The following is a 21,050-nucleotide window of genomic DNA, read 5'->3' as shown; positions in this document are numbered from 1 at the left end:
ATGACGTCCAAGAGCTGCATAAGAGCACATATTTCTCGCTAGAGGAAAAGTACAGCTCTCTATATTGAGCAATCCTCTTTGTGTTTTGAGATTACAGTTTGCTTTATGAAATGGGACTGATTTTTAGTGATGTAAATGTGTATTTGTCCGCTGCTTTAATTTTTGCCGATAATATTTGCTGTGAAGAAACTGTTTATCTACATGAATTATCGTGTTTTCCATTCTGCTTTTGTAATCATTATAATTTATCTTCCAATATAAAGGCAGTATAAAAGTCAGACATGTACCCTAGGATGAGTTTCTATCAAACAAGCAGCCACATTAAAGCCTTCCAGTGGTTTGCCAAATAAAGTTGCTAAAACAAGCAATCTTTCCAAGAAGGATTCATGTTAGCCACAAGAAGTACAACGGTCACTGAATCATCTCTATACAACACTGTGTTCCTTATAAAACAAGAACTACATGACTGCAACAACACCCCACGTTCTATGAATCAAATGTTGCTGTAGTGATTAGTAATTTGCACTGACTGTTGCCTGACATTCAGTTTGTACAGCGGAGAACACGCAACATTGAAACGTGACTCATCATGATAAAATGAACTAACCAGAGATAAAACAAAATAGCCAAATAAACATGGTTGTCATTTGTCGAGTGAGAAGCTTTCTGTGGCTTAAGTGATAGATTTGATTTCATTTCAGTTTGAGAAAGTTGCCATACCTCGATGAATACTGTCAATGAGGTGAGGGCAGATGTAGTTGCAATATCAGATGATACATTGAGGATGTATCTGAATGTCAGCAGAGTAGCGGTGGAAGTGGAGGGCATGGCAGCGGATAAAGTTTCCAAGGGGAAGCATATAAAGAATGAACAGGAGAAGGCCAAGCCCCAAAGCCTGGGGGATGCTTTAGGCTAAGGGCCTGTTCTAAATTGTCTGTAACACAACACGTTTAGTAAGAAAACCTCCCAAAAATTGGCCTTGAATGAAACTCCTACGGATGGAATTACCAAATTAGTCAGTTACAGAGGTTGCCATGTTTCGTTTGGTCATCAGCTGTAGACAGTTATAGATGCATCCCTACACAGGTTTTGTAAAAACATGGTGGTCAAAGGCTGAGGATGCTGTCACATCATGTCTGGGCATGCTTATGATTATGATAACCCAGGAAAGGCTGTCAAGGAATTTCTTTAGATTTAGCTCCAACTTTCACTGGGACTTACAGAAGAGCTGATTAGATTTTTGGAAGTCAAAGGTCAAGGTTGCTGTGCATTTGACCTCAAAAAAACTGCCTTTGGCTATAACTCAAAGAATTTATTCACCAGTTATGAAGATGATTTCACACAAATATTTAATAGAATGATTTGTATCCGCAAGGGCAAAGATCAGCTGATTTTCCATGAGTACTAAAGTCTAATTACTTCTACACATACAGTCATTATACCTACAGAGTTTCATAGAGATCGATGCATCTCTCAGTGAGTTATTTTAGTTCCATAAACAGAAACATAAGTGGAAACTGTACCCTGCTTCATTGGTGTGCAGGATAAGAGAAAGGTCTAACACCCTCACCTGAAGTAAAATCCCAAGAGTCCAGTCAAATGTGTAGGCTATATATTGTAGGGAATTTATGTTGAAAGTCTATGTTGGTGCCCTGTGATGAACTGGCAAAAAAAACATTCAGGGTATAACCCCCCCCCCCCCCCCCTTTTGCCTGTTGGTAGCTTGGATAGGCTCCAGCAACCCCAGGACCCTCTCGAGGACTAAGTGGTTCAGATAATGGAAGGATGGATGGGCTATGTTATTGTGTGAAGGTGTTAAAAGTTCACTTCACATTGTAGAGCCAGAAGAGGGAGCTGACATAAATGATAGCTGAATTTTCTCGTAACAGTCCCGTATTTTTTGATGTGTCAATTTACTTTAACATCACATGGGAGAAGTTGGTCTTGGACATCTTGTCCTGAATTTAATGAGGGGAAGACTGATTAATAACTATATAAATGAAACTGTGGTAGTCAACTGAACAGTACGTGGGGAAGTTGTTCTGTCTGTCTCTGCCATGTAACCAGTTAACTAACACTTACGGGTTAAGGCAGATGTCTTACTCATTTATACTTAATATGAAGTAATTAAAAGTGAATTAAATGTTATTTTTGGGGAGTTTTGTAGGAAATAAATAGTAGGAATCCTATTTAATGACTGCTACAACATTACAGATAAATAAAAATTGTAATTTTTGTCTTGTCCAGGGTTTGCTGTCAATGATGCCAGTGTGCCTCTTTAAACCTGCTTGGCAACAACAACCCATAATTGAACCTAATTCATCGCCTGCGTCATCTGATGCCTTTCTAGGTTTTGTGTTTGGAGTTCTTTCATCATCTTGGGCCAGGAATCTTTGTAGCATGTGTGTTTGCGTGTAATTATATACCAGTTGCTGAGGAACGATGCCTTTAGCCCTGGCAGTTGCTAGAGGCAGGTTTTCATTCTTCCTGAAAGGCAGACGTGTGAAAGGTTAGCTTGTATAGTCAGATGGGAGTTTATACTGGGATGATGATCAGATGCTGCCTGCATCACTATTGAAGACACCACGCCCTTTGTCTAAGTTTAGCCTTGTTTATGCACACGCTTAACTTGACATTTTCTCCTCAGCTTTCAGCCCAAGGCTTTTTCTCAGACTAGATTACATTTCATAGCTGGGATGGGAGTCATGTACTGTATTTTCTGAGCTGATCTGACTCAGTTCAGGATAAAAACAGCTATCTTTAACTGTGGCTATTGCCAAAATATTTACACATGGAAGGGCATTTTGTGCTATTTTACTGCACTCATTGTACAGTAAAATGGTCCCTGTCAGCGTTTTACCCGTATAGAGGCTGTATAGTATTACGGAAGAGTTCTTAATAGTTTAGTTGACCTAAGGAGTTTTTTCTCAACCTATGAAGACACTTAATGCTTCAGTTTATCACGAACATTCAAAATCAGCAGATTGGAAATATGTGGTTTTTACAGGACTGAAAGTGAATGGAAAACTGTAAATCTGAGAAGTAACTAAAGTTGTCAGACACATTTAATATATTGTATAAAGAATATTTGCCTTTGAGATATACTTGAGTAGAAATATGTAAAGCTGCATAAAATGGAAATTTTCAAGTAAAGCACCATGCCTTAGATTTTGCAGTACTTAATGTGTTTTGTCTTGGCTGTGTATTTACAGTGGTAAAGGCAGTAGGGGTTTAGAAAATGTTTCCCCCATTAATCAGTATCAGTGATCCGTCTGCTAATGAGTCAGAGGACTCCCTGTACTCCCAGTCACTTTGAGTCTCTTCCTGCCTGTGCTTTCTAGGAAAACTCTTCTCTCAGAGCAGCCGCACTCTCTTTCTTCCTGCCTTGATCTCAAGTACCCCCAGTGACTCTGCTCTGCTTCATTGCCCTTTGGTACACACACTGTGAGACAGAGGTTATTGGGGGAGGTGGGTGCAAATAGAGCAGAAAGGTACCTCTGCAGGCCACATCTGGGGAAATACATCTCACTTCTCTTGACTGGGCAAAGAAAGAAAAGTAAGCCTAAAGAAGTCGTGGTAAGTTAATCCACATCTTTTGTCACCCAGTAATGCAGAGACCCCTCCACTCCCTAGTGGTGTGGAGTATCTCAAAAGGAGATCTCAATGAGTACTTAGTTCTTTCCTGTCTCAAAGACATCTGCCCTAAGTTTGCATTTAGTTAAAAAAAAAAAAAAAAAACCCTATCGTAATCAAGAGTCACCACATCAAACCATCCTGCTTCTATAATGGTGCAGTCAAATGTGGAAAGAGTTACTGTGCGTTGTAATTGTAAGTTTACCTCTCTCGATAAACTTAGCAGGTCAAAGGGAAGTTCTTGGTTTGCATCAGTTTCAGGCTTGCCAAAGTTTTAGCCCATTATAGAGTGAAAAGCTATTGTTTGTACAGCATGGAACATATATTACATCACTCTTAGGTACAAAGAGGCTTTGTCTTCACAGATGGGGTTTTCTCATGCAAATGCTTTTGCCTCACCTAATATTGCAGCAGCAGCTTGAGGTATTGTGCATTTTCCCCCTAAAAAAACAGGAATATTACATTATCCTCTTCTATCAAAGAAACATATGAGGTGATATAAGAAGCCATATCCGAGGCACTCATGTCAGACCACAGCGTCGCTATTAAGCACTTTGTCAGGCGCATTTGGGAAGTGCTCTCTACCAGACTAATCCAATTGGCTAGATTGATTAGCAGTTAAAAGCCTTTCTTCCTCTGGTCTGAGCAATCCGCTCCAAATGCCGCCCGATGGGCTAGCCTCAGCTGCTGTTAGCTTCACTTCCTGTGTAGGGTTTCACTGGGCACGATCAATACATATAGACTGCTAAGTGGATGAACACTGACACTCACATTTGTCTTCCCTCCACTTTATGGTCAAGAGAATAAAAGCCGAATATGGGTTTATATGGGAGTGTCCCGTCTGTTACAGTAGGTAATAGAACAGCAGCGTTTATGGGAATCCAGAGTGGAAACAGGCCGTATCATTCCTACGTTGGTCTGAATGGAGTGATTGTGGAATTAATGGACAGTGATGTTGCATGTAATACTGGAGAATGTTGAATTGACAGTTCAGACGCCTTCCATCATTCAATTATCACACACTTACGTTCGAGCCACCCCTCCATAACACTGATGCTGCAGGCCTCCGCTCTCCGATTTCTCTTTCTCTGTACTTATGTTTGTTTTTATGTCTGTCTGTTCTGGACAGGATGACCAAGTGTGATGTAAAGAGTTACCTGGAGAAGATTTATAATGTCCCCGTGGGAGTTGTACGGACCAGGATTCAATTTGGTAAGTGTCTACTGCTTTTCCACTAAAGGCTCATCTAAACAGTGGCTTTAATGAGCTCCAAGTCATGTCAGCTGCAATGGAATGAAATTCAACACAATGATTATTTTCTCATGGTTTATTTTATGTAAACTGTAGGTTTTATTTTTTTGTCAAAATGTGATGTTCTTCCATCTTTACATTGTGCCCAGCCTAAGCAGATATTTCTCTCTCCTAACTTGCATTTTGTAAATTACTTTCATAAGCTGCTACTTTCTCCACACCAGTCACCCAGTCCTTCAAGGAAGGACCAACATCCATCTCCCAGTTTTCCAAGAATGTTTTGCCATCTGATCATAACATAAACAATTCTGGTCCAATACTTCAGTAATTACAAGACATTCAGTAAAGTCTGACATTCTCCACTTTTTGTCTATGACGTGTTTTTATGATATTAGCAATGTAACTGATTCTTCAACCAAATTCATTGATTGTTTTTTTTTTAGACCATGTCATTGCACATATACCAATGTACCCTCAAGTTGGATGTTTGAGATGATTTCAGTAACTCTCATACCAGTGGACATAAGTGATAGCAGGTTCAGTTTATGATATAACTGGTCTTCCCATTGATATGCAGCAGTGCAAGTGTTTTCCAGTGGCTTGTTGCGGTAGTGGTTAGCGTGCCTGGCTCTCCTTTCCCCCTAACACACAGCTGCTTATCTGAAAATCTGCTGCTGCGGCACTCCAGCCTCCAGCTGTCCCAGGACACCCCATGCTCCTTCCACACCAACACATACTCTTGCACTTACAAACCTGAAGTTTCAAGAGCCTAAGTGCTCCATCCCCTCCGCACATCCCAACCCATAATTTCCCCCCTCCTGGTCCCACCAAGGGTGATCATACAGCTAACAAGAGTGTGATGTCACTGACTTAATAATCCTCTTGGCTATTTATAGGAAGAGGAAACAGCTTGGGTTTGCATGGACTGTTTTGGGGGCTCCCTACGAATTTAGGAATTTGCAAGTTCAAGGAAGAACACAGGGATAAGAGATATGGGTAGCTTTAAGCAGGCAAAATGATGAGGCATGTGCCCGCTCTGTGATGTGCCTAAAGGGCCACGAGGAGCCCCCTCTAACTCTGGAGGAGAGACTGGCAAGGAGACAGAGGCAGGGAGGGAGAAAGAGGCGCCTAGCTTAGCCTAGCCCACAGTGCGGAGGACCCATTAACGTTGTTTATTAGGGTTGTGTCAGTAAAAGCTAGGTTAAAGGAAAGCCCCAGGGTGGGTGGGAAGGTGGAAGGAAAGGAGTGAGCTGTGTTGGGAAACATGGGGATAGAGAAAAAAGGGCAGCTCAGGGCCCCCGGTGATCCCGAGGTGCGTCAGAGAAGGTATCCCTGTCTGCGTCAGGAGTTCCACTCAATTGGCAGCATAAAGACGGGAACAAGCAGTGAAGAGAGAGGGGTGCAAACGACCCTTTCTTCCCTCCATGGGCGGCAGGAGTATTTTGGAAGGAGTTGCCATGGTTACCTCTCTGGCCTGGGATTTGTAACGTGATAGCTGGCTGCCAAACCGCAATCTCAAAGTGGGAGAAATTGTGCTTGCGTTTGCGAATGTTGTATGAAAGCTCTGTCTGTATGCACTAGTAAATGGCTACATGCTTTGAAAGAAACACCCATAGCCTGTTATGTGTTGTTGTTTTTTTTTAATTTTCTATTTATTTATCTATTTATTTATTTATTTATTTATTTTTTAAGATAAAGAGACAGGTCAGTTTCTTACCTTGCTCTTCCACAGCATTTCCCCAAGGACCTCATCAGCAATGTAATCACAAACACATACAAAGGCACACACACTTTGTTACCTCTGGCTCCCACCCACACAGGGGCCTCCATTTAGCTGGGGGGGCATGGAGGGGGGTATTTTACAACCCTGCTCAGGGCTTTCCCTGAGCACTGGGCTGTCTGGCTAGTGATTACTAGCTAAACGTACCACATAGACACAATATACACACAGACACACACACACACACACACACACACACACAAATGACTCATTACAGCGGAATGTTTCCCTTGTTTTTCATGTCATAAACCGTTCCCATGGCAATGGCACTTACTCAGAGGGCCTGTTGACTTGACCACCAGGGTCTTATTGAGATTCAATTTCTAACGCAGGGATGTGCTGGTTGATGCGCTATTCATTATCCATCACTGATGAACGTTTTTGTCTCACGTTACTTAATTGATACCTGCTTGAAGTGCCTCAGACTTTGTCAGAAGGACCTGATTAACATGCATCCTACACATGCACTTGGAGAGGTGTGACAGGAGCCGCTGGGCCTTCACTCATAATCTGGATCAGGCTTTGCTTTGTCACACACTTGACGACTCCGTGGCTCCTCAGGGAAATGAACTTCACTATACAGAAGCATGTCTTTTGGATAATTATAATTGCTTTCTAAGCAATTAAACATTAGAACTCTGTAGTGACATGGATGAAATGCTTTCCATCTTTAAAACTGTTAATTGGATTTCAAATGAACGTTTGTGTCTGCATCAATGATTTCATTTGTCAGACTGGGAGCAGGTGATTGGACTAAAACTTTTCTTCATCTTCACACTATACCATTTTATATCACAGTAACGTATATATCATGATTCAATTCTTTATATTGTTTTAATAAATGGTTTTAAATAGCCATTCTGTGTGTCATCACATTTCATTTCCTTCTGTTTTTGGAACTCTCATGCAAGTAATTCCTGTTCTGAATTATCACATTCTATGTCACGTTCACTCCCCTCCATGTTCATTTGGAGCCTTCATTCATGTTCTTGTGTGGAAGAACACTGAAAGTGCCCAAATGACAAAATATTGCACTTAAGTGTAAAATTTGACAACCCTCCAGTTTAAAGTTTTCATTTCTTTTTCTTTTTCTTTTTCAGTTTCAGTTTTTTGATTTTATAGAATATAGATTTGTTTTGTTTTATATTATGGAACTGAACAATTTTTATATAGATTTTTATTTTTTGTGTTTTTGTTTTTCAGGTATTACAAGGAAAGCATTTATGTATAAAATCTGGAAAACAAATATTACAACATATGTGTTCATCAGCTGTTTTATTCTTGTACACTTTGTGACATTTTCAGTGTTTTTACTGAAGATGACGTGGGATGGCTACAGCTCATACTGAAGCTGATTGTCCATATAATTTTATTTTGGTTTAGCAGCACTGAGTGTTTTTTAATGTAGTGATGACTACATTACCATTTTATTTGTATTCAATTAACAAACTTAACTATTTTCACCAGTAGTTTTAGTTTTTTTTAGCACATGTTTTAAAATAACACTGCTACACAGGAGTTGTTTTGTTTTTTGGTCCTGTCCTACATTCACTGTATTTATAGATGATGCCACTATCACTGGACCACCATCTTAATCTCACATCTTCGAATTGTGGTTTTTCTTTTGGCAGACAAATGCAATACCTGCTATTTTATGTATCTTCCAGGGTCCAATAAGAAGAGGAATCACCTGAACCAGAGGGTTAAACAGCCGGACTATAAAGTAGCGTACGTTCAGCTGGTAAGGAGACACAAATAGACACATACACACCTATCCTCCCCCTCCCAGTGTTTTCTTGATAGTGGGCCTTTTGAATAGCATTAGCTCATCGACTTCTGTTCGGTACACAGTGGGAGGTGGAGACCAGTCCACAATAACTTTCTCTTTCTCTAAAAACTGATCCACTTTTTTCTTATTGTGGAGCGGCATTATTAAACACAACCCCCCTGGAGGATAAGGCCTTTTTGGGACTTTGGGGCTTCAGCTTTTGTGTCATAAGCTATTTTTTGTTGTGGGGGGGGGACTTGCTATTCAAAAGAGGGTGAAACGGGGTAGTTGATGTTCCCCCAGGAGCAGGCCAGCCTTTGAAGGTGAGCTGGAAATCTCACCGTTATTCTCTCACAGATGCATTCAGGTATGAGCCGATATGTGACAGAAATGAACACACATGTACAGAAGGAAAAAAAATAACAACCTCTGTTCCTGTGCCGTTTCACATGTTCTTGTGACCGGCCTCTTAAGAAGGGAACAGTCTGGGCTCCAGCAGGACCTGAAGGTGAAAGGTTGTCTTTGGTTACATGCCAGAGTTACTACAGGAAATAATGAGCTATGGTTATCATCTGTTGTAGCTCACCTTTCTGTACACGTGTGTTGTGGCATAAGTGGAATGTGAGCAGTCATGTGTCTGTACGCTTAGTGTGTTTGAAAGGACTCTCCCAGCGGTGGGGTTTCTGCCCAGACTCCCGCACTGCGTCGTGGCAGTTGCCTTCACACCTGTGTTTGAGGTGAGCTGTGGGTCAGGAAGGCCCATTCCCCTGTGCGTCCGTCCAATGTTTGATGTCTGTTAGCCTTTGAAATCAGACAAACCTCCCCTGAAAATGTCTAAAAAGTGACTGTTCTAATGTCCCTTTGATGCAGACGTGAAAAGCAAGGGGCCTTTGTTTTGTGCTTGCCGTTTTGATCTTACCCAGATAAATCAACAGTGGTGTAGACGCTTGTTTACGCCGTACCGCCCACCCGACTGGGAGCCATCAATCTTGAAACGGATGAATAATGAAAATTGTCTAAACACGACAATTTGAAAGAGGATACATAATTGAAGCAGCCATGAATCTTTTAAAGGGGAGACTTCCTCTTGTCTGACACCAAGGAAGTGGCCTGTGATTTTGTGTGTGTCTGGAATTCCCAGCGGAGTCGGTAGTGATGCTTGTGTCTCACCAGATGCACACGGTGATGATAGGGACATGTGTGCATCATTCATGCATGCTGTGAGCCCTAGAGGATTTTTTTTTCTCCTTCAGTGTCATTCGCTCTGTAGTCGCGTAATCACGGCGCGGTTTGCTGAAGTCATGCTCATTTGACGGTGAACAGCGGGCAGAAGCACTGCGACTCAGACTCTTTGAGCTTAAAACAGCTTGATATAAAACCAAATATCCGGCCTATTTCTTTGGCAGGTTTTCAGAAAAAAAACAGGCTTTCTCACTCCCCTTCCTACCTCAGTCTCTGTCTTGTGTACGCACATACACACACATTCATTTGTTTCACCATCCCTGTGAGGACATAATTTGACATAACGCATTTACTTGCCCCTTACCCAAATCATAAACGTCACAGCCAAACCCTGAAATCAACCTAATTTTAATCCAAACCCTGAGATCAAGTCTTGAACATCAAGTCAGGCTTTACCCAGGTGGATCAAAATTCTTGTCACCACGGTGACTCGAGTCCCCACTGGTTGGTGTAGGCCTACATTCAGGTCAAAGTCCCCACCAGGATAGAAGAACAAGGAACACACACACAGCCCCAGGAAACCCTCCTTTCTTTTGCAGCGGTGGGTAGAAAACAAGATTGTTCCTAATTGACTCCACATGTGGGAGAGTGTTCTGTGGGTCGATGCTCACACCGCGGTCCCCCCATTTTACCCTCATCCTTCCCTCACCCCTCCGCTCTCCCCACTCCCTCCATCAGCTAATATTGCAACAGTAATACGTTTGCTTGCTCTCTCTGTCTCTCTCCCTCCCTCTCATTCCTTTCTCTTGGTTTGCGGTTAATGGGAGGCCTCCCGTTAGCGGGGTTCCGTGACGGCCATTTTCCTCGGGCTTAGGGGGGACCCTAGTATCGGGGGAAGAGATAGCGTCTGCATGTGTGAAATGTGCACTGTGTGTGGGAAAGTGTGCATGTGTGTGAGGGGCTGCAAGGGGTGAGAAGGGGAGGTGACTAAGGGCATGATGGAGTCATGCCAGAGCAGTGATCAGGGGAGGGTGAGTAGATTGTGTGTGTGAGAGAGCAAGAGACAGGGTGGTGGTGCTGGTGGGGTGACGAAAACAGCAGTGCAAAATAAAAAATCTTGAGTTTATCAGACTGCTTTTATGCTTGGCTCGTACTTCAGTGCGACTGGTGGGTGTAAAGTCAGGCTGCTTTCCTGCACTGCCAGGACTATCTGAACCTAAATGTAACCACTACTACCATCTCACTGCTGAGGTGCACCATTTCCAGTTAAACCTTGCTTCCATTTAAAACCTTTCTAAACCCAATATGGTGCTTTTTACAAAAGAGAAAGCACTTAAAATACTGAAATTATAGTCATCTTTGAATGTTTTCAGTCACTGTTCGGGATCATTATTGCCAGTCAAACATTTACGATAAAGTACTCTTTGCCTGGCATGTAAATGAAAAGGCTGTGGTAAGTTTTGGTCTGAGTAGGAGTTATTTTCTCTCTTTGGAGTGGCAGCTAGTTTGCAAGCGAGCTGTGCTGGCTGGTGCCAGCTGCAGCACTTCAGTGGGCTGAGTGCTCAGAAGTGCACATTGAAAGCTCCCAGAGGGTGACGCTGTGAATATATGAATGGGATATCTGACCGGTCTCAGCATTTCTGAATGATCCTGTTTACTGACACATTGTGCTGCAGATGCATATTCGCTGTCAGGAGACTGTCTACAGCTGGTTCATATTATCCATCTGAGAATATGCTGGTTTTCAATGTTGATTTCACGATTTTGAATATGAATGTTGATTCTATTTGTTTTTATGAGGATTAGCCTTGGGAAAACTTTCAATATCAAATCACAGTAGTAGTAGTTGTTGTTATTTGTGCAGTAAAGACAACTTTAGCTTCTATTGTGATTATGTTGCTTTCTTGAACTGAAACTAAAGAGCAGGATGCTAGCCAATGCATCAGCCTTCGCAAACAACAACAAACGGCACATTCATAAGTGCTGTATTAATCAGAAAAAAATCTTGTTACAGACCCCCAAGAAGATTTTCCACCCATGCAGTAGACCACAGCCCTCCTTTTTCAACTGTCTCTACAGTTCATATCAGTAGGATTCATGCAGCGAACAGTAGAGTGCACATATATGCATTATAGCATCTTACAAGTATCAACAGCTGATTTTAGCTAGTTTTGTTTTTAGAAGATGTCAGAATGGAAGAACAGTAGTTTGTTTTCTTGGGAGGTCCAGGTACCTGGGGGATGTTTGCAATCATGCAGCATAAAAATTCACTCTGCTGCCTGACAGTTGGTATAAAACGAACACAAGTACCCAGGGAATAGGAACCCATGTGCATCAGCATTCATGTGGGCTAACTGGGAGTCTGGTGTAAGAATGTCCGTCACTGGGGTGTGGTTTGATTAAATCCCACACAAGCTCCGTACAGCAGAGTTTATCTGCAGACAAAAGCTCACTTCATAGAGTCAGAGCATTGTGCATAAGGATAACAGTGAGTGAAAATTTTGCAGCAGAAGGGAGAGCAGGCACACAGATGGTCTAAGGTGGTGTCACGATGCTGGCCATCAGTTGTCATGAAGTCAGCAGATAGTTTTGTTTACACATAAGCTAATGCCGTCACTATTCCAATAGTGGTCACGATCTAGTTGTTGACATTTCTGGAAAGACTAGATGCACTCCTACAAAGCTTAAATGGGGTTAATTTAATAAGATTTATTACATATGACATATTTTACATTTCTAACACAGAGGGTCAGTGTAATTAGAAGTCAATCCTATATTTGAGGAGTTTGCATCCAAACTTTTTTGTTGTAAGAATGTGTAGAAAATAATCAATTTATCATCCGAGTGTGTGTTGTTTGTGTGGCTTTTATAGGAACCAAAAGCATGTCTGTGTTTCCGTCTGGGGTCCTGGTCACTGATAACGCTGCAGCAAACCAGGTAACACCAGTCAGAACAAGAAGTGCCCCAAAGCTGTGTCCCAACCCGACAACCGCAGAACAAAACAAGAGATGGGGCTGGACCAACAGTTGTAGAATAAGTGGTAGCTTCATTCAAATTGCTCATTTCCCATGTTTCTTTCTTTTGCTGTCTCCACCCCTGCTCAGTCCACGGGGAAGTCATCATACTATGATATAAGTGAAAGAGAACGGGGGGGGGGGGGTGAGAAAGAGCGAGACAAACAAACAGAGGGAGAGACTGAGTGGCAAACATGGAGGAGTTGTGACACAGCTGAAAGGGGGGGGGGGGGGGGGGGGGGGGGGGGGGGTAGAGAGAAAGAAACAGCTGTATTGGGAGTGATTATGAGAAGGAAACTGTGGCCAAGTCTGGCTCTCTTCTCTGTTTGACTGACACTAGATGGCAACGTTTTGCTGTACAGCTTCTCTCACTGTCCTCCTACATCTCTTATCTGTTATTGACTCCTTGTTGCTTAACAATAGACAATCTTGGGTTTTCTGTATATGTGTGGCTGTGGATGTGTGTATCAGGCCAAGCTGTGGCGGTTGTAGACAGAGGTACAGGATGCCCCCCGACCCACACCTCCCGATCCTGTTCTCCGCTCATAGCGAACCCCTGGCTCTCTGGAGCTGGAGGTGCTGAATCAGGCGTTCATGCTGAGGGCGAATTCTTGCTTATCTGTGTGGAATTATATTATTTTTGACTATTTGGATCCTGATGGGTCTCGCTCTTTCCCTCCCTTTTCCTTCTTTTCACCATGTCACGCAAACACAAGCTTTCCTCACACAGCCTTGTCTGTCTGTCTGTCTGTCTGTCTGTCTGTCTGCTGCTCAGCTTCCTTCCCTTCCCTGTTCTGCCTCACCCTCGCTTATCACACCAATTAACATTTTTAACTTCTGCCACTTTTCTCCTGACCGCACTCCTCCCCGCTGTCTCTGTCCGATTTTTCCTCTCACATTCAGTAGAACTCTGCCATACAGAATTTCCCTTTTTTCATACCTACAGTTCTTAGAAAACCAAAGCATCACACTAAGCAAAATCAGCAGAGAACTAGACCACACAACTCTCCCTGTTTGTCTCTCTCATGTAATTAACATACCTTATTTCCATTGTCTTGTACATGTAGAAAACCACATTTGAAATTGGATATTTAATAAAGTATTATAAATCATGTAATAATTTAAGTAATATAAAAGAACTCTGCCAAGAGAGTAGTAAAAACCACAGGAAAATAATTGAAAGGAAAGAAATCTGAGGCTTCTTTCTTCATAATGTTTTTCCTCATCTGGATTGACAGTCGAAGAACAGAGGGTGTCCAGAGTCCTGATTGTAAACTTTTTAGGAAAAATTGCATTTCATTTTTTAGGATAAAGTCTGTCCTTGAGCTATTTTCCTTTTTTAAGTTTATTGGTAGTGAGACAGGAGAAAGCAGAGTCAAAGCAAAATGATTTTGTCAACCGAGACTGGAAATTGGGATGAATGTGAAAAAGGCAACCAGTAGCGACCTCTGTCTGTTATTTAACCCTTCCAGTACAAATTATGGCAAGGCAAAAAAGCAAATCTAATGTGAAAGAGTGACAAGACCACGCTTAAATGTATCTGTCAGCAATCTGTGCATATAAATCTTTGTAAAGAAGGACCGGGCTGATTCACTAATTAGTTTGTGTACATGTACATGTGTGCACACACATACATGCATGCTGGTGGTGAGCCTAATAAAAGGGGAAGCTTTTCCTGGCAATCAAGCTTAGCTGAAAGACCCTCCATCTCCCTATGTGTCTCCTGATTTGGAAAATCCACTCCTAAGTAAAAATGTGTGTGTGTATGTGTGTGTGTCTGTAGGTTTCATAAGAGCTCAGTGGAGAGAGAACATGAATTATAGAGAACGGAGCAGGGTCTTAACCATCCGGTTTGGAATCTCACACGCAAACCTTTTTTTGAATGGCTCCAGTTCAGGCTCTCTGTTTCTTTCTCATTGTTTCACTCTGTACCTTTTCCCAGTTCAGTTCAGATGACACCCTTCACAAAGCGTTTAAGGCTTGACTGCACTGTAATTTTTTTTACAACAGCAATTAATATCATTGCATTTCATCAAGAAAACAAACAAATGTCCAGACCAGCTTCTTCAGGTCACCCCTTTCCATCTTTCTTTGTCTTAAAATTTCTTTCCTCCTTTTCTTTCTTTATCTCTCTCAGCAGAGTCTTCTTCCTTTCTATTTCCTTCCACATTTCCTCCAGGTCCCCCTTATTTAGATAGCTATGGAAATTCACAGGCGAACCCTAACATGCACACGCACGCGTGCACATGCTCATAGCAATGGAAATTCACAGACAAACCCCACCGTGCACACGCGCGCACACACACACACACACGAGTATGTGCATGCTCGTAACCTTTCTTTCTTGATTACCCCTGACCCCTTGACCCGTAATGACACAGCTGCCACTTTGATCAGCCAATCAGCATGCGGCGCCACCCAGGTTCTCAGTGGGGCTGCCACTGGCCTGATAAAGCCCTCTGATAGGCCCCTGCTGATGCATTTCCTGTTTTGGTATGCTTCTTCGTTTTTTATTTTCTCCACCAGCTGGTCCCAGCATTCCTCAGTGTCAGGGAGGGGGCAGGGGCATTGCCTGGATGTTTATGTTGCATGTGCATGTAGGGGTGAGTGTGTTTTGTGTGAGAGTCTAAGTGTGTATGTGTGTGTTTGTGTGAGTGTGTGTGTTTGGTAGCCTAGATAGTTGGGTCGGAGACTGGGGGGTGGAAGGTGGAGGTGGAGGGGATGCTTGATATTGGGGGGGGAGGGGTAAGGATGTGTGGGAGTTGTTTACATGCGCTTGAAAGAGAGAAATGGGGTACATTGTGGGGGTTGGGGTGTGAATGACATAGATGGAGGGGATAATGATAGTGAACAGCTGTTTATTTGTGTGTATGTGTGTAATGAGAGTGGCTGCTCGAGAGGCGACCCTGAGGTGGGATCCCGCTTTAAGGTATCAATACTGGGTTCACCTTCAGCTGAGGATGATATTTGGTTCGTATCTTTTCAAATATGAACATATTTAAAGGTGTTGTTCTTGGCCAGTGCCATTTGTTGTTGTTGTGATCCTGAGTGTCCAGTTCAAGACCAGCTGGATGTAAATGTCTTTGTGGGTGGCTTAGTGTGTATTTCGAAGGTGATGATCTTTTCTTGAGAGCTCTGTTACCAGGGTCCAATGTATCCAGTAGCAAGCTGGGAACAGACATGCCCAGACATGAAAACCACCAACACACACACACACACACACACACACACACACACACACACACACACACACACACACACACATACACACACACAGACTCTTTCTCACTCACACCCTCTGTTTGTCTCTGGGCAGAAGTATGTTTACATGTATCACTGACTGCCCTGCACTAGTATTTCAGAGCGTCCCTGCGATTGATGTTAAAGCCCCCCCCCCTTCAAATGATACCTGAGCTGATACTTGCCCACCTGCCATATTTCTGGTCTTTGTCTATCTTTGTCTGTCTTGGTAACTAAAAATTTGATGTAGTCTTACTGTCTGAAACCTTTAATAATGTATCTCTCTATGATTCAGTAACTCAAATGATCCAGTACAGATAAACTACAGGAGCAGAGACAGCTGAATAGTTGTTATAAAAGTGCGCTACTAAAGCCATATTTATGGGCTGCACTGGTTTTAGAAACAGGGTTTTACATATACATACATACATCTACATCTGCTCTCGCTCCATGATACAAAACATGTGTGTAGCGTCAAGGCAGAGGTGAGTATTTGTTTATTTAGCCATCAGCTTGTGTACGGAGAAACAAGGGTGCGTTCTACTGTAAAGTTTATGATACCGCAGTGCTTCAGTAATCCGAAGGGTGTTAACGTAAATATTGCAAATGTTGTTCTCACATTATCTCTCAGTCTTCATGATCTTGACAGCCATTAATATGACTGACAAGGGGATGCACAGAAAAACACATCACTGCTAACCAAATCTAACCAAGTTATTTGGCTTTTGCTGGGCTGTGGAGGAGATGTCATTGTAATTGGAGGGAGGGCCAGGGTCATGACCCTGAACAAACCCACAGCAGGATGCTGTTGGTTAGTGGTCTACTGTCACTGCCACTTACTGTATCTATCCTTCACAAAGAGAATTTCCCTTTACTGTCTCTCATGCTCAAGTTGTTGATTCTCTTTCAGTCTCTTGCATTTTCTCAGGAGTCTGACTTCTTGACCAAGGAGTGAATTTGGATTAGTTTTATTGTCTTCCCTTCACATGGAATAATTCTCACGTCAGTGTCATCCAGAGCAACTTTCAGATGTTTTAGTATTTACTTTCTCCACCCTTTCACCCTCCCTGCTCTTCTTTTTATCTCCATCTCTGCCTTGCACTCTTCTGTTCCTGGAATGGTTTGTACCAGGAGGTCTGGACGGAGGCACAACAGGGCAGAGAATTGTGTGTGTGTTTGTGTGTCAATGAGATAAAGTGAGAGTGAATGTGTGGCCCACCCAAGTGCCTGGCAGCAGGAGCTGTTTACAATCATCAGGCTACATCTCTTCTTCTCTCCTGCCCTCTTCCATCTTCATTCCTGACTCTCCCTCCTTACTTTGTCTATTTTTTCTCTGTGGTTGTAGATCATAAAGCCTCCCTATATAATGTAATATTAAGCCAGCAAACGATACTCTAGATGCCTTATACTTACACCTTCGCTGTTTATGATGGTAGCCTCAAATTTAGATGTGCGGTGTTATGACTAGCATGTTATGACTGATGATGTTGACATGGTTCCAGCCATTAATGAGACACAAAGCCAATTAAAATATTTATTCCTGTGTTTTCACCACTCATTTCACCAATCATTCCTAGGGTATGTTCATTAAAAATGTGAATTGTCAAGTGGTTGCTGTTAGGGGATGGCAACATATCAAATTAAATTAGAAATTATGGTCATGGATGATATAAAATGTCCATAAAACTGATCAAGATCACAGCTCCTCTGTTACTTGATTTGAGCCACTACGGTATGTTGAAGGATGATGTGACTAGTGGTACTGAATGAACTGTTGTGACAACAGGTGGCTAGCTTCTCCAACTGTCTCGTAATGAGTTTAGCGGCCACTTCTAAAAGACTGCACGCTGATCTGCTGTCTTGGTTTGTGTTTTGTGACGAGTTGCTATCTCTTATTACGAGACTCGAAGCCACAGGAGCAGACTACATGCTGTGGGGATGCGTTGTGCAGCCTGCAGCTGTCTGCAGATATCAGGCTGAGATTGCTGAAAAAAAGAGCAGTGGTGCAGTTCAATCAGAGTCAAGTGTTGGCTTTGACTTTGCAGCTGAGTGTTGAGTATTACTAAACTGGACAGCCATGTTCTTCCTAAACATCTTTAGCTCTATGAGATAACCTGTATATTTTAGGGAGCACTTAAAGATGACAGCTTTTCAGGTGAACCACATCATTAATTACATAACTACATAACTGTATCATACTTTTATCATACATTTTTGGGATGCACATTCCTTCATTAAAGATGGTAAGGTGTAATGTGACTCACTGTAAAACGATATTCCAAAGGACCACAACAGGACTTCTTTAAGATTAATATCAGGGGTACAGACTAAACAGCTGACAGCAGCTTGTACTCCTTATCAAACATAATTATCTGTTCAGATTAACATTTTTAATTGGCTTCGGTGTGAAACCTTCCCTCATGTCTTGGTTTGGTTGTTCAGGTTTACCCAGGTGATAATGGAACCACTTAAAATAATTCTGGCAACTCAAGTGACTACAGAGGATCACCTTGAAAAAAGCACTGTTTGGCCATGTTTTCCCAAGTGATATTTGGTGACAAAAGTAAAGCCAATATTTAGTCATGTTTAGGAAACCTACAAAAAAATAAATGAATGAAGGGCAAACTGGGGCCTGAATTCATCTTTTTTTTTGTCTATTTCTCTTCTATATGCTATGAGCACCAAGGATGCTTAATTATGGCAAAAAGTGTTCACAGCGCTTATTTAAAGCTAAAGGAACCGGGGTGAACTTCCCCCTAACCTCATTAGCCTCCAAAATCTGTAATCTTGCAAGATGACAAGTTGCCAAAACTGTCTAATAAACAAGCTACTTGTGAGTCCATCTGACTTTGCTTTACAAGCCCCGGTTCACTTGTAATTGGGCAGTGTGAACTTAAATGAACCAAAAAGAAAAATGCAACAAAAGAGACTTTTAATCTGTGCTCCTAACCAAAGAAAACAGATTCACCAAAGTGTGATCGCACCTGTAAAATTTCACACTTAGGGTCTGCTAAAATCTGTTTTTGGAAAAAACACAGGGAATGTTTTCATTCTAGTTGACCGGCTCTTGAGCAAGGCAGGTACAACTGACCAAATGGAGTTGAAAACTGGCCAGCAGTAGGCAAAAGGAACTGTTTTGGACAGTGTGTACAGTAGACCTGTATGAGTTGCTAAAAAAGAGCATGATGCATGCTCAGTCAATGTTTCCCTTGAAAAATAGGTTTTATGTACCCACATACTACACACACAGACGGACACACTCACACACACACACGTAGACAAATATATATACCACACACTCAGCAGGGGGTTACCCTCAGCTCTAATCCTGGTAACCTCACCACTGTGGTCTCTGCCTCTGTAGTCTGCCAGGCTCTCCTACTGTGTGGTCAAAATGGATTCTACCACAATGTGAACACCTCTCTGTCTCTCTCACTCTGTGCCACACACACACATGCACACACACACACACACACACACACACATACACACACACGCCAATACTAAAGATGGCTCTGTAGTTTGCAACGGTTTACCCCACCACACTGCCACCGCAGCCACATGACCCACAGCCTCATGGGATTTCTCACCGCATCGTCAACACCTCTCTGTTTCAGTGTGCGGTCCAGATTTGGCTGTAGACGAACAGCCCACATCTGTTTAATTTATATTGACAGCTTCGTTAATGACTATATCTTCTCATGACTGATGGATTGGCCCTTTCACAAATATAGCATTTATCTGGCAGGGTCATAGGGCTGAGGTTTCACATTTTCAGACTGCTTTAAGCCTCTTTAGGCACTTTGACCGCATGGACAGTTCTTCTCTTCAGGGTACTTACCTCACACCCTTCAGTCACATCTTATTTAACTGCACAATAATTCAAGGAGCTTGAGATTTTGAGAAAGCACAAAAGAGAGTCTGATCTCAGGTTCTCTGATGGGTTCAACTTTTTAGTTGTCTCGATTATATGAATGGAAGTCGCCATTTGACCTCAAAAAAGTAGTTTTACAGCTGCTGAACAGTGTTCAAAGTAATAAAATGTCGCTCCAAGCTTATTTCACTCCAGAGGACATAAAATCTGATACCAATAAGCTTTTGCCGTGGATCGAGGATATTGGAAAATAAAGTCAAACCTACCACAATGGGGTTGAGTAATAATCATTGAAAACCTCCTTTTTTTTTTTTTTTTTCATTTCTTTACTCAGATTTGTCACTTAACTCTGAACTTTATTGTGAAACCCGGTCGTAGGCATTGAAATGTTGATGCATTTCTCGTCTGTGTACCTGCAGATGGTTCTGTTCCAGTCCGGTAATGTCTCGTACGGTATAACTCTCAAAAGCAGCAGGTTGAATCAGCCTTTTGTGTCCTCAGCTGGTGACTGTGCCATAATGTTCTATTCAGCTCCAGGTTGGAAAAGCACCGCGCACCAGCACCTTCCTGCTTTCATCAAAGACATTTTAACACATCAAGCCAGAACAACCATGGCTTTCATATTTCATACTTAAATCTAACCTAGTGAATAATAAAAAAGTCACCCCCTTCACATTTTCCCTGTATTGATTTCACATGCATTCCAAGGTTGCTGGACACGCATTTGTCCATTCTTTCAACATTCTTCTCCCCCCTACCCCCCCACCCTTTTTTTTTTCTTAAGAGGAAATTATTACACACAAACACACACTGAGATTTCTTTTTTCCCAGAGGCTGTTTTTGAGCAGCGACGGCATGCTCAGTTGGTTACAGATCAGAAGCAAAGGTCAATCAGATAGAATACAGAGATCCTTTGTGTGTCTTTCCATCTCTTGCCTGGTCTTCTCTGTTTTCACTCCACTCTTTCCTGGTTTTCCCCTTTGGGGTTGCAACCACGATTTGTGTGTGACATATCTGTATCCGCATGCACACATGCACAAAACCACGTTTAACATGGGGACATTTCACTGACGTAGATACATATGTTTCCTTAGAACGGAGATGTGTGAATTCTTTCCTATGAAAAATGAATGTGGATGCAGGGTTGTGGAATAGAAATAGATGTTGATGTTATGTGAAATTGGATAGACACAGATATGTTGGACATAATTACTGATATATACATATACTACAAACAAAAAGTTAAGGATATTTTTAATTTTTGGGCTATTTTTTTCAGTTGGGATTCTTGCACAGCGCTTTTTGTGT

General features: G+C 42.2%; 1 protein-coding gene across 1 annotated transcript in view; it reads left to right on the top strand.

Annotated features, from left to right (window-relative positions):
- Positions 1-21,050, top strand: part of mrpl23 (mitochondrial ribosomal protein L23) — a 34,218-nt gene that overhangs the window by 7,674 nt on the left and 5,494 nt on the right. The window contains exons 3-4 of the mRNA XM_030137111.1: positions 4,763-4,845; positions 8,332-8,405. Coding sequence (XP_029992971.1) covers positions 4,763-4,845; positions 8,332-8,405 — 157 coding nt within the window. The remainder of the gene's footprint in view (positions 1-4,762; positions 4,846-8,331; positions 8,406-21,050) is intronic.

This window comes from Sphaeramia orbicularis, chromosome 6, assembly GCF_902148855.1.
Source record: "Sphaeramia orbicularis chromosome 6, fSphaOr1.1, whole genome shotgun sequence".
NCBI classification, from domain to species: Eukaryota; Metazoa; Chordata; class Actinopteri; order Kurtiformes; family Apogonidae; genus Sphaeramia; species Sphaeramia orbicularis.
Note: the sequence above shows the minus strand (reverse complement) of the source record. Positions and strands in the feature narration are given on the sequence as shown.